The sequence below is a fragment of the Aplidium turbinatum genome, chromosome 3, assembly GCF_918807975.1.
Source record: "Aplidium turbinatum chromosome 3, kaAplTurb1.1, whole genome shotgun sequence".
NCBI lineage: Eukaryota > Metazoa > Chordata > Ascidiacea > Aplousobranchia > Polyclinidae > Aplidium > Aplidium turbinatum.
This window is the reverse complement of record NC_137474.1, coordinates 37,286,831-37,300,879: the sequence shown is the minus strand read 5'-3', so window position 1 is coordinate 37,300,879 and position 14,049 is coordinate 37,286,831. Positions and strand designations below refer to the sequence as shown.

At 38.3% G+C, this 14,049-nt stretch overlaps 1 protein-coding gene across 1 annotated transcript; it reads right to left on the bottom strand.

The window, feature by feature from the left end:
• Positions 1-1,673: 1,673 nt before the first annotated feature.
• Positions 1,674-13,795, bottom strand: LOC145766472 (transmembrane protein 135-like). The gene is made up of 13 exons (XM_082578190.1): positions 13,619-13,795; positions 11,545-11,684; positions 10,619-10,708; positions 8,673-8,706; positions 8,024-8,089; positions 7,623-7,669; positions 6,380-6,529; positions 5,991-6,060; positions 5,004-5,150; positions 3,855-3,998; positions 3,521-3,619; positions 3,016-3,083; positions 1,674-2,710 (listed from the first exon to the last, which is right to left on the bottom strand). The coding sequence occupies exons 1-13, from the start codon at positions 13,793-13,795 to the stop codon at positions 2,557-2,559; spliced, it is 1,386 nt and encodes a 461-aa protein (XP_082434316.1). The 3' UTR covers positions 1,674-2,556.
• Between the last annotated feature and the right edge of the window lie 254 nt (positions 13,796-14,049).

Below are 14,049 nucleotides of genomic sequence, written 5' to 3'. Positions count from 1 at the left end.
GAGTAGAATAAAGTCCGTTTCTATTTGTTAAAAGCAGCTCTTTGTTCACGGCTATCATCTGCTATAAAAAAGATTTAGATTGTCTTCCCTGGTGACCAGACCTTTTCGGTAGCGAATAGCCTTCTATTGAAGCCTTCTTGTAGCCTGAGCTGCTAACAAAAATGCCTAACCTAAGTTTTATCTCTCCTATGACATCTCACCTTCCATCATTTCCTCGTTGTTCATTGAAAGAAAAGCTATTTGTTGAATTCATTTGTGTTGTTTCGCGCAAGTCAAAGTTAACGGTTTTGGTCGACACAATACGATTAATTGGAGACTGATTTAAATCAGTTGATTGGTCCATATGCTTAGTCAACGTTGCAAGCGACAGAAATAAGCAAGATATAGCCTACAAGAGCCCAGGCTATAAGTTACGCCTACGTTTGACAAAACAGCTTTTCCTGCAATCACGTTGTCTAAAGCGGTAAATAATGGATTAGTTACTTCCTTCAAAGATATTTCGATCCCCGATTTTGATCAACAAATTTGAAAGTTCCCAAGATCTTAAATTAACTTGCAGTGCTTTGTTTTCCGTTAGATTTTCACATGAAAAGTATAGGTCTTTTAAAATCTTAATTCTACTCACGCTGTGTAGCCTGCGCTGTGCTCTAAGTCTAACCCAAACATAAATTTAAGTTATGGATAACGCCATATTATTGGCTTATGACAGTATGAGCAAAATATTGAAGAGCAGAGATAGATTTTTTTACTTTTCCACTCATGTTACACGGTTTAGCCCACTCGAATATAACAATAGCGACACAAAACAACATGATGATATTTTTACTGCGCCAAGAAACAGCACCGAAGATTTTTACAAACACCTTTCAGTCAGCGCTGCTCTGTGTAAATCATCATTACGCATTGCTTGCCTTCCTTCCACTGTGTGACGTTTCATGCAACATTTGGTTGTACCTTTCGAGTATTGTGAAATGCGTGCTGCGATTTTAAATAGTAGCCTAGGTCTAAGCTGCAGTAGTGTATTCACTTCATTCGGTAACTCTGTGGTTTAAAAGTATTTTTAAATGTAGCCTACTCACTTCTTTGTTGTCTCGATAGCATTTAGGGAAGTTCAAATAGAATATGCCGCACAGATCACACTTTATGAGGGGTGTTTGAACATCTAAGCCCCTCAGGAAGAGGAATTGACAAAACCAACATAGGAAAGTGTCATCATGTGTTTGAACAACCCTCCCAATGACAGGTAGCCTAGCCTATAACCTTACAATCGACTTACGATTTGAAACTAGTAGATAAAACGTTGCTCGCCTATAATTAATCTTTGGTTCAGCGATACTTGCAAACCCTTACTCTTCGCTTTGTTTGGGCTACACAACAGAAATCGAAATTAATTTTATTCAGTCATTCATGAGCCTTGTGAGTGCGGGGGAGGGTCGCTAGTCCTCACAAGTCACACCCGTTGGTCGACGTTGCCTTACATGCAAGTTTTTTTGTTTTGTTTTTTATGTGGGAGCTCCCGATGTTGGGGTGCTTAGCGAAAGCAAGTCGACCCTTGTGTTCTGTCAGAAACAACTTAGGTTTGTGGTACCGAAATAGAGCAAAATCCCGAAAGCGGATTAAGCTGTTTCGTGTCACAAGTACATTCACTGGAGCAACCAAACCAATGGTTTCACGAGCAAATTTTATTAAGCATAATTGCATAGCATTATTTATTGCACAAATATGGCAAAGTAAAAATAGTACTCAAAGTCCAATACACATTGTCACAAATGTAGATAAGCAGTGGCTCAACTTTGCAACAAGACACAAAAATGGACCAAAAAGAACTAATTTACTGTCTGGGCAACAACAAATGAAGTTAACCAAAAAAACAAAACAAATTAGAACTGACTTTACTAAAATAAATTATTAGCTTTTCGCTTCAACGTACAAGAGATCGGTTGGAACCCTCGAACAGAGAAAACAGGCAACAAAATGCAGAATCTAAACTCACGGGGTAACAAAACTATTATCTCTTAAGTAAAAAAAAAAATTAATTGCATCAGAAACGTTGAATCTTCGCATTGAAAATAAAAACACGTTAGATTCCAAAACATTTGCTGATCCATGAAATAATGCATCAAAAGATGGCCTGACAACTACGTTCACTGCCGATTTGATCAGGACTTGCGATATTTCAATAGTGACTTGGCTTGTATAGATTTCTCTGGTGGGGTCAACTTTATGTGCAATTCACCTACAACTGCACTTAACGTTGACTCTAGACCTCTGTGATTCTATCATGTTCCGAGAAATTAAGTTTCAAAAGGCATCCCTTTCTTAATAAGATAATAACTTATTCACTGTTAGAGAAGAGTAGAACCTGAGAGTATGGAGAAATAAGCAGACGAGTCCAGAGTTACTGCATTGCTGTTGTAATCAACGTGCTTTTGCACAATACCATGGCGTTCGGTGAAGTTAAGTTTCCTTTCGATAACTTTGTATAAATTGCGACAATAAAAAGTCCACACGTTCAGTGGAATGAAAATTAAAAAACAAATCGAAATGAAGTCTCAGTTACTTCCCAGTCCACTTCCCGTGTAGTTTCAATACTGAGATGACATAATCATTTGTAACGAACTTTGGATTGAAGTCAGGAACGAAGTCAGGGCTCAGAGTGGACGCTTGAGTGCCGTATAGGTCGTATAGTTTACGAAACATAAGAGGAAACCTAAAAATATAAAATTAAAGTTCAGTCATTAAGTCAAAATATTGAAGATTTCTAAGATGAACATTGCACAGCTTAGGACTAAAACTGTACGTTATTTTAGTCGAAAGTACAGTCTCGGGGCCAGTTGATGTCACCTGCCGCCAAATTCGACCTATTTTGCATCAATTAAACGTCTGCGGACGTTAAATCAATGCAAAAATCGATTGATTTATTGGCTTGGATACAATGTCTTTAAATGAGCCACAGTAATAAAAGCCACTTATGGCACAGCCACACAATATCGTGATCTCTGCATTTCTACTCACTTATCGCCGCTGACTCCAGACAGAAACTTCCAGTAAGCTGGTCGGATGTTATGAGGCTCCAGACAAGCCTGAAACGAAATAAGACATTACTTATTACAAGTAGTGGACTGTCGACAAAAAAAGGACAGACAGCTGTTTCGGCCGACGATGTAAGTCACGCCTTTTATTGCGGTGGCAGGCATTCACAGCGATGTGAAATAAAACCCTAAAAGAAACCAAAAGTACAATAATAAAGCAAGACCTGGCCCAGTTCTATGATAGATCAGCCATATAGTTCTACAGATATTGCTAGCAGCCAATCAACGGAAGCACGGACACTACAGCCATTAGTGGAAAATTAGCAGTGCATCAGCAATGACTGGCAGTCAGCTGATGACAACGCTACATCAAAATAAGCTATACAAAAGATATGTGCATTGTGCAACTCTACATCATGCAAGACGCAAGTTCGCATTTCCTCAATTCAACAATTTTGAAATTGGGTCACACTGGTTACAACACTTACAGCATGTAGAATCAAAGATAGAGAGATCGAATAAATCCATTTGTCCGCGTTTGGTAAGGTAGGCAACCACCCTTTGCCGTGTGCTTTCACTGTGTAGACCTGGATGGAGCAAAAAAAGTAACACAAGAGCACATAAAGTAATTAAAGATCAAAGTGATAAAAGCTTGTAACGGTTTCGTGCTTGAAATGACGAAATGTAGCCTATAGTGTGAACACATGTCTTTTTTTTTTGTACAACATTCTTTTGTTTTTGAGATAAACATGTACCACCTAAAACGATTTAGGTTGTTCTTGTCGTCGTTTGAGCTGCCGTAGAATCAATTTTCACTCGTACCTCGAAAAGCTTGAAGAGAAAGTAGAGAGATATAGTTGAACTTTTGTAAAAAATGGAAGACAATCCAGCAACTGCACCGCTGATGGCTCCATGGACCGCAGGGTGGTCATCGTCTCTCAACCTCCTCAAGACACAATTGGTCGTCTGCATGTGACAAATAAGATGCGTTTTTGTTTTTTTTGCTGAGTGCTAAGCAAGAATAAGATTTTAAAAGTAGCCAACGATATGAACCGTGAGAGAATCAAACTCACATCTACTGATTCAAAGGCAGTCACCCTAACCAATAAGCAGTGTTGTACGCGTGAATGAAATAAATTGACGGCGTCAGCGCTATTTTAGCCAAGGTCTCACAAAACGGAAGTATTTCAATCAAGTTTAGGCTAACAATAGCTATGAATAAAGAGCAGGTATTATGTTTTGAGACTGTATTGTAATTAGCTGCTTAGTCTATTAGTTATTTCCTTGTAGAAATACAAGCATTTCAAAATGTTTGTCTGACAATCTGCTACGTTTAGGACGCATAATGTCCTTTCCATGTAAAAACATGTGTTCCACAGCAGCGCTGGATGGTATTGGTGTGTTGTATTGCAAAAACAAGCCCTAAAAACGTTTACTCAAAAAGGTATCACTGTTCCAAGCGTGCTATGATGGTTTAGCATATACAAATCTTTTAACGAAGTCCACTGCAACAAAATCGCTCTTTTCAGGGCCATAGAGCTCTTGAAATAAAGTATCTTCAACCTCCGCGATGACATTCATTGATTTTTCTCTTTCTCTCTCTCTCTGATCCCTCGTTCTCGATAGGCTGCTCAAGATATGAGTGATCACCATTTGGCGAACTTCTTCCGCTTGTATTCCAAGTAGCCATTATTGGGTTGAGTCGCGCTGGCCAAAATACATTGTGAAACAAGATAACAAAAAAATGACGCATAGCGCTTAAAATCGGCAAAATAGTTGACGGCGCTATCACTTCCGTCAATTAAAAAAAAATGACAGCGCTAGCCTTAGCGTCAACAAAAAGTTGACGCCGTCAAATTGACGGCGTCAACGTACAACACTGCCAATAAGCCACCGAGCAGTGAAGTTTACTATGTCGGGCCTGATGCACAGCCAACCAAACTTTTAGCCTTTGGCACGAAATTGACTCACTCGAAACAAGAAGTTGTAACAGGCAAGAAATGACGCTAAGGAAAAGTTAGAAAAGATTGTTTTGAATTTCCGTCGTCCACGGATGAGTTGCAGGAAGTTGATCCCGACATGAATCACGTGACCAAGCAAAAAATTCTTCAGCGCCCCCTGCGGAAAAAATCAGTAAAAGCATCCGTGACGCTGAAAACATCGATAATACAAAAATCAGGTGACAGAATTACATACATTAATAACCAAGCTGAAGTTGACTTATAATGCACAGCACAATTATTTAATTTAGTTCAGGGGTTTTTAACCAGGGGTGCACGCACCACTAAGTGGTGCGAAATCTGCGTCTAGGCGGTGCGGGGATGCTGAATTCTCAAGGTTTGTTTTAATATGACGTAAGAAGCAAAGTTATTTTACCAGATTTCAACAAAAATTTCGAACTGTAAGACGTCTATTACTTTTCAGCCAATCCTAGGAGGGGTGCGAGAATTGATTGGTAATTTCAAGGTGGTGCCGACAAGGCAAAAGGTAAAGAACCGCTGGTTTAGTCTGTGATTAAAAGGGTTGTTATTTAATTGTAACGTTGAGCAGAAGTGTCGTTGCGTAAATTTAACGCTTGTAGATTATGTATAAACGTTATATAAATATAAACGTAAACGTAAAACATTGCAAAAATGCAAGAGACAATATTAGTTGATAGCTCAGTTGGTTAGCGAGTGACTTCGTGAACGAAGAAGCTTCAAGATCAAACAGCGCTGGTTCGACTCTCGGGATGTGGCTTGAGCAACGTATTTTGAGGACTGCTCTCCACTTAGCGGCATCTAATGGATGGAACAATTTCCCGGCAACAAGACTTCAAGTATGCAGAACCGCCAGGATCAAGCTCTCAAAGAAACTTTCCCAGTCCAAGAATAAAGATTCAATCCATAACGTACCAACTTGTGGAAGAAAATTACAAGTTTGTATTTGAAACAACATGTAGCTGAAAGATGAACTTACCTCAAGACAATAATGCAAACAGGAATGTTGATGCGGGCAAGCCCAGTGGCTACGGTGGCATTGTTTCAACCTGCAGATAACATTTGCATCAACGTATCAGGGAAATAAAGAAAATACAGTAACTCAGCATTTAAGCTTCAGCACAACGACAACATTTATGAAAAAATCTCAAGTATTTTAGATGATGTAGATACATTGCAGGTATCACAAGATCGTGTGATAACCTGTTTCTATTTAGTCCTTTCGTAAAAGGCAAGGATACATGACTATATAAAGTAGTTGGCATAGCGTAGTCATTAGCAGGCTACGGTTGCTTTGCTTATTCGCATTAATAAGTCAAAGGTATAATCATTTTTATGCTACTTGGAAAGCACGAAATGTCGTCATACCTGCCTAATGCTAGATCAAACGCTTGTGTGGAAAAGTTTGAAACCGCATTTGCTGATGATTCGGGTACTTTAATGTTTCGTTTGCCTTCCCAAGTTCCGACAAAGTAGGACAAGAAGGATTGCAGACTTTCGCTCAATCCATTTGGTTTCCTGCAGCATCACGTACAGTAAAAACAGGGAGCACCAAAAACCAGCATAAACCCAAAGCTACACCCCACTTTTAATGAAAGCTTTGCGTTTACATTAAAAAACCAATCTAATGCGGTTAATTGGAGTGACAAAACCCTTGGGACTTAATCACTAACCTCTCCAACAGCATCAGGTCCCGGTATAATTAGCAAGCACCTGCCAATACAATGTGCGGTTTTTGATACTTTTAAACATTTTTGAAAAATGTTAAAAATCTTCCAAATTTTGATTTGACAGCAAGATGTTCATGCATATCGTCAGACCTCTGTTTTCCTTCACATGACTTATCACTGCCGCGCTATTGCGACCATATGGTTAACTCTTAACTGTTGCTTTTAGCAGGTAATGCCTTCTCGTTTTTTTTTTGCTCTTTTCGAAAAGGAAATTATTAAACAACTATAGTGCTACAAGATACCTTGCTAATTACGCCGGAACAGTTAACCAGCCTCATTTAATAATTACAAATCGATTTCGCTATAAATAGTCTCACAAGGCCTGAATACGCAATATTAACAATATCGCTTTCTAAATATTAAAATGCAGTTGGTTAACTGTTGCTATGTGATTAACAAGGCATCTTATACTAATTGATTATGCGGTGTCAACCGCTTCAAACACACATTTTGTTTGAGTTAAGTTCTCAGTAACAAAAGGGTTTTATTAGACAACTTGTAGCAAGTGTTACGACTTTATGGTAGGTTATTTCTTTAGGTTTCGATATCATATAATTCGCTTGCGCTCTGCTTCGCATGGCAGCACTAGAAAAGTCGCTGTCAGGGTCATAAAGTCGTACAATATCTAAGCGAGACTCTCGCAAAGAGAACAAACCCGAACACAACATAACCCAAAAGATAAGTCGCAGCGTTGAGCGACAATAAAATGATGTGAAAAAGGCGATTTGTGATGGCGAGATAGTCGAGCGACAACAAGAATGAAAAGCATCTCACCAGGGCTCAATTGCCGAGAAATAGAACACAAACTGTTGTTATATTGTAACAGAATTAACGACTGTACAACTTGTTACCACAATTTGAAAACATAAATGTTATGGTACCTGAACAAAGACATCAGTCCCGCGCTGGCAATGGAAGAGATTAAAACCTACGTAAATGTACACACGTTGACGAAGTTAATCATTGAACAGGGTTAGCTGGTTTAAAAAAACTTTTGCAAAAAGCAATGGTGCAAAAAAGAGCTGCCTTTTTGTTGCATTTTTAAAGTGTTTATATTGCAGAATAAACCAATATAAAACATTATATATAAAGACTACAAACTCCATTCAAAAGAGATATTTTCGAATTCATTTAAAGTCTGTTTCTGGATCATTCCGGTGGAAATTGATTCAGTAAAATAACATACGTTGCAATCTATGAATAATTTTGATCTAAAATGGGCTTTTCTAAAAAAAAACGTCTATAAAAAGAGAAAAGTGGAAAATGATTCAAGATCTCTCACCTCAAAGTTTGCCCTTGGTTCAACTAGCCCCCTGGAGACCAAAATTTTAAACAATGTTTCAGTGGCCTGCAAAAAAATATGACGAATGATTGCATTCCTCAGAGATACAAGTTAGGATTAATTTGAATAAGATACTCTATTTGATTTTTCACGCATTGTTTCCATGAAAAACCTCCGAAAACGAGACATTTTTTCACCATGAAGTAGTTAGTAGCGGAAGTGCGACTGAAAGAAATGTAGCGCCTCTCCGCTACATAGAAAAAAAGTAGTGCCGCTGTTCCTACAGAAATGCAACGGCGCTACCATTACCAAAAAAGCAGCGGCGCTACAAAAGTAGCGCACTACTGCCCACCTCTGTATACAATGCCAGCTTTATTTCTGCACAAAGAAATATAGCTAGAAACAAAATACAATAAAAGTGCACACCAGCAGTTGATTGATCGAATCTTTATCCTCGGACTAGGAAAGCTTTTTGCAGAGCTTAATCCTGGCAGTTTCGCATACTTGTAGAGGCTTTAATGATTTTGATAAGAATAAAATGGCAACTATTGTAGCCAACTGGAGCTCATGCTGCTATGGCGATAGCTGAAAACAATACAGACGATAGAAAATGACTGCTACTATTTCAGACTGTAGTACGGTAGCTTACCAAGTTTGCCATGTACAGTGTAAGCATTCCCCTCCTGTAAAATACAGTATATATACGATAAGAAACTCAATAACAAAAAATCACATATTATTAGAAAAACCTCTACAGCTTGTCTTTTCCTAAAATGGATGTTTAGAAGGGCTTATTCAAGCCTCAAAAAAACTTACCTAATATATAGAAAAAGCACAGTACTTTCTGTCAAAAAATTGAAACATTTAAAGCGTAGTATTTATCCTGATTATAAATTTGCTCTTCTATTACATTTTTTGACTTTTTCCTCTTGTTTAATTAATTTTTCAGTGCTGTCATACGGGCAAGCACAACCATTAAAAATCGACTATGATTTGAGATTCTAGTTGAAATAAGGTGACTTACAGTGTAAATTTGCCATGCTAGATTCATCAAATTTCTGTGGCATGCTTGTACTCGCAGACTGCAACTTTTGTCGGTATCATTGTGATACAGACAAAAGATGATACAGACAAAGTCACTGATGAAGGAAAGTAGTTTAGGATTGGAGAATGGTTTGGTAAAATGAAATTTTATGTAATGAAATCCCTAACACATCAGGGGTCGATCTTAACTTTTTTTTTCACTAGCCCACCGAACTAGTTGCTCCCCGTTTTCACTAGCCAGCACGATTTTTCACTAGACCGACCAGTTTACTGACTTTTCACTTGTCTGATATTAAGATAAGTGTTTTGGCTTAACTGAAACTAACCAAAGTAAAGGCTTTCAGATTTCAGTACGCACAAGAGAGCACCAATACGCACAAAAACACCTTTTCGTACTACAGACGCAAACAATGCAATTTTAAAACATATATAAAAAGTAAATGTGGCATGTGGTGTGTGCTTAATATTTATTTATGTTGTAATATTACATTGTGTGCATCTGTGGTACGAGATGACACCGGAATGGCCTGATTCGGTGAGTCCGATTCGGTGAGTTCCCTATTCGGTGAGAGCCCTTTTCGGTGAGAGCCCTATTCGGTGAGTTTTTTTTAAGTTATTGCGCGCCGTAGCCTAATTATCATTGCCGTTATAGGGGTTAGGGGATAGGGGTTAGGGGTTTTTGGGGTTGGGGTTTGAGGTTTTGGGTTTTTTGGGGTTTGGGGTTTTTTTTTGGGGGTTTGGGGGTTTTTGGCGGGTTTGGGTTTTTGGGGGTTGGGGTTTGGGTTTTGGGGTTTTTTGGGGTTGGGGTTTTTGGGGTTTGAGGTTTTGGGTTTTTTTGGGGGGTTTGGGTTTTTGGGGGTTGGGGTTTTTGGGGGTTTGGGTTTTGGGGGGTTTGGGTTTTTGGGGGTTTGTGGGTTTTTGGGGTTTTTTGGGAGTTTTGGTTTTTTTTGGGGGTTGGGTTTTTGGGGTTTTGGTTTTTGGGTTTGAGGTTAGGGTGTTTGGGGTTAGGGGTTAGGGGTTTTAATTAGGCTACGGTACCCAATAATTTTCAAAAAAAAATTCAAAAAAATTACCGAATAGGGCTCTCACCGAAAAGGGCTCTCACCGAAAAAGGCTCTCACCGAATCAGACTCACCGAATAGTAGCAGACCCAGATGATACGCCACTCGCCAGGGTGGTACAATACATAATATTCGTTAACTGTCAAAAGAAGTGGACTATTGGATGGATTGCGTTTGGTTAGGTCTTTACCGTCAGACCTGTCTGGCTTGTTGGGTTAGTTAACTCTTTAGGTCACGGAGGGCGTGCTCTTCAACTACGACAAGGTAGCAATTCAAACAGGAAAAAAAACGAAATAAAAGTCAAATAAAATATTGTTTGTAAAAATGTCCAAGCTTGGGGACGTATTAATATTACACAATTACACAGTGACAACAAGTTCTTCTTCGCCGGCGAATATTGGCTAGCGGACTAGCGTTAAGATCGAACCCTGCACATTTATTCAAGTGTATACTGTATATGTCGAGTCAATTATGTTTGAATAACACATACCGAGATTTCTTTTCCATTGAAATACTTATCAAACCAACAAATAGACCAACCACAGTGGGATGCCAGCCATAAAATCGTCCAATAATATGCCTGCGAAATCAGGTATATATATATTATTACAACTGATGTACAATTGTACAGTACATGAAAACATACAACATAGGCTATCACAGAATATCTTTTTTAATACTTTTTTTTAGATTGGCAGTGGAATCATTTTAAATAGGTGCTTGATTTTGGCACTTTTATATATAGATGTTTACCTGTATCTTAAAGATGATTTTTTGAATTCTTATTTCATTAATCTCAGTTTAAGTTCCGAACGTTTTCACTCAGTTTCCAATTCAAACTAGCATTGTTGCAACTAAAATGCATTGCCATGGCTTAAATAGATTTTATACTTTCACTGTATGTAATCATGTTTTGTTAATCATGTTATGTAATGGGCATGTTTTGAGAAGGGATGATGATGTTTTGAGAAGAGCGCTGGAGTTACAAGTGGATGGTCGTAGAAAACAAGGAAGACCCAAGAAAACGTGGAAAAGGCAAGTTGAGGAGGAAAGCAGCAAGGTGGGCTTGACATGAGAGGACGCAATAGACAGATCGATGATCATGTGGAGGCAGGGTGTGAAGGTGATTGCAGCACTTTGAGGTGAATCCGTCCACCCTCGGTAACGGCAACATCACCAGATTAAAACTGGACTATTACTACACTGTACCTAAAGCAGAAATCTGACAATATGAGAATGCAAAATTATACTCAAAATTAGGAAATAGGTATGCTGGTATATACCGTAAACAAATATAAAAACAGTGAAAAAATAAGAAATAGAAATGTAAAATGTAGCATTCCACCTTAGTAAAAAGCAGACCTGTTACAAAAACTAATGATATGTAGTGCAGGCCTTCTGATCAGCAGTCAGTACCTAAGTAAGCAATATCCACCCATAAAAAGAGCACCATTGGCAGCAAGAAATATACTTGATCGAATCATGTCTTGTATCATGTTCTTCAACTGCCCAAAATTCCTGTTTTTCTTTTGACGCATTTTTAGCAAATAGGAAGCCTGATGAAGACAACACATTTCATAATAAGTTTTTTATTAGTTACACTAGTATATATACATAATTGATTGTAGGATACAGTTTCAAAGTATCAGTGAACCAAAGAATTAAGACATAAGCTACCGGTACTGCAGGCCTCGAAATTCGTTTTTGTTGACGGCGGACAAACGTGTCCGGTCTGAGCAGCTATCTCGGCGGACAAATTAAGTCTCACGGCGGACACACCAGTTTTAACGTCGATCGTCATACTTAATCCCTTTATCTTGATAAATCTTCGCCATTTGAGAATCATCTACGGTTTAGGCTTTTTAAAATTTCAGCAAAGTTACTCTGAAAGGCTTTCATCAGACCAACAACGTGCGCTTGACGCCGTGTAGCTACTAAATATGATGATGATGATTGTTAAAAATTTGAATTCTATGGACTTTTTGTGTCTGATGCAAATAAATAATAAAAAAATAATACGCCGCATAACTGATTAACTTCCGCCGAACGAGGTCGTGTGGCTTCTTGCGTCACAATGCTCTGGGCACGAGTCGGAAAACTCTAACGCGTAACGCTACTATTTTCTGATGTGCAAAGTTTCACTATAGGCTTTTTTCTTTAGGTTTATTTTTACATGTTATGTGAGCGAAAGTGACGAAAAGAATAAACAAAACATTAGAAAAAGCACAATTATTTTTCCCCTCTCCATGATGCGGTCGCCTTTTCAAAATAGTATCAGTATTCCACGAGACCACGGCAGGCTCGGAGTTATAATCAGCGCAATCAAGGCCATCCAAACATATGCTTATGATGAGAGCTTCAATAGCATCGATCTTCAAAGACGTGCGCCAATCTCCACGAGATCAGTGCTTGTCGTTAAGATACGTGATACCGAGATCTATTCCGTGTCTTTTCTCCAGACCGGCTAGTTGAGGGAAAAACGTAAATGCGAGCTCTTCTTTAGCGATGAAATATGCGATTTCAAACAACCTCTTTTGATTTTTTTCGTTGTCACTCATATTGTTGATGGCCTTGATGATCGGAAATTGATGGCTTGGGGTAAACGATATGTTGTGATCTTGGACAAAGCTAATCCTTACATTCGTTGTTCATTTAATATATGCGTCTATCACCACTAAATTTCCTAGTAGTAGGTTCATCGCCCTCATTCTCACTTTCAGAATTTTCCCTGGGCCTTTTCTTTCTTACTGTAATACCAAAACTTAAGTTTTGCTGCATCTTGCTGTAGTAGCCTACTCTTATAATCTAACTTTGTAACCAACCTTGCCTTATCAATATTACTCGGAGATCAAAGCCAGACATTGTGACGTAAGACTTGAACTAAGTTGCGCGTGATTACTGATTAGTGTAGAAGTACCGGTACTCCCATCGATTCTTAGCAAAAAATTCACCTTTGTTACGCTGATTCAATGTCATCAATCGTTAAAGCAACGTAAAATTCGAAAGTTTTTCTGCTTGAATGGAAGCTAAAAGATACAGTATTAACTTTTTCTAGATGCGCGCTTGGAATGCGATAATTTCGCATTCCCAGCGCAAATTATATTCTTGCAACAGTTGTTCGTGCTATGCAATGACGATTTGTATCGCTAGTTTCTGCGATATTTCTCGGCGGACAAATATGACCGATCTAGAGGGTACTTCCCGCGGACATCACATGCTGTGACGGCGGACATGTCCGCCGTGAATTTCGAGGCCTGGTACTGTATAGAAGTGAAAATGAATAACTCTAGTTAACTGTCATACTCAGCTTAATACACAAAGTAAACAATTTAGATATAAAAAATTATTTTTACGATTGAGTTTGAAGCCACTAAACTAAAGGTATTACAGTTGGCTACTACTAAGCCATTTAAACTTTCAAATTAAAAATGCAAAACTTACATTTATAACATGATCGTTTATAATTTATAATTGTCAAATATATACTTACTGTATAAAATGTTGCATAAAGTTTCAATGAGTATTTAAATGAATCCCGCACTGTTTGAAGAAAAGACAAGTAACATACTGGTTCCCAAGTGTGACCTAACTCATGACATGAAAAGGGAACAGAATCAAAAATACCTAGAGGTATTTGGCCTAGCTCAAACTTGCTTTGTGCAGCCATAATGCTGAAAAAAAGATTAAAACAATTTAGCAAATGAGCCGTGTTACCGTACGTATATAAATATATTCTCATGTAATAAGTGCTAGTATTGAAGTGGTAGATTGGAACGATGATAGTACACAGCATCAATAGTATATGCTTACAATTTACTATTATTATTGCAGTAGAATCATCCCAATTCTACAATTTGGCTAAATTAATGTTTTGTATAATGAAACAGATGTTCTCTTGTCCAAATAGAATGTCTATGATTT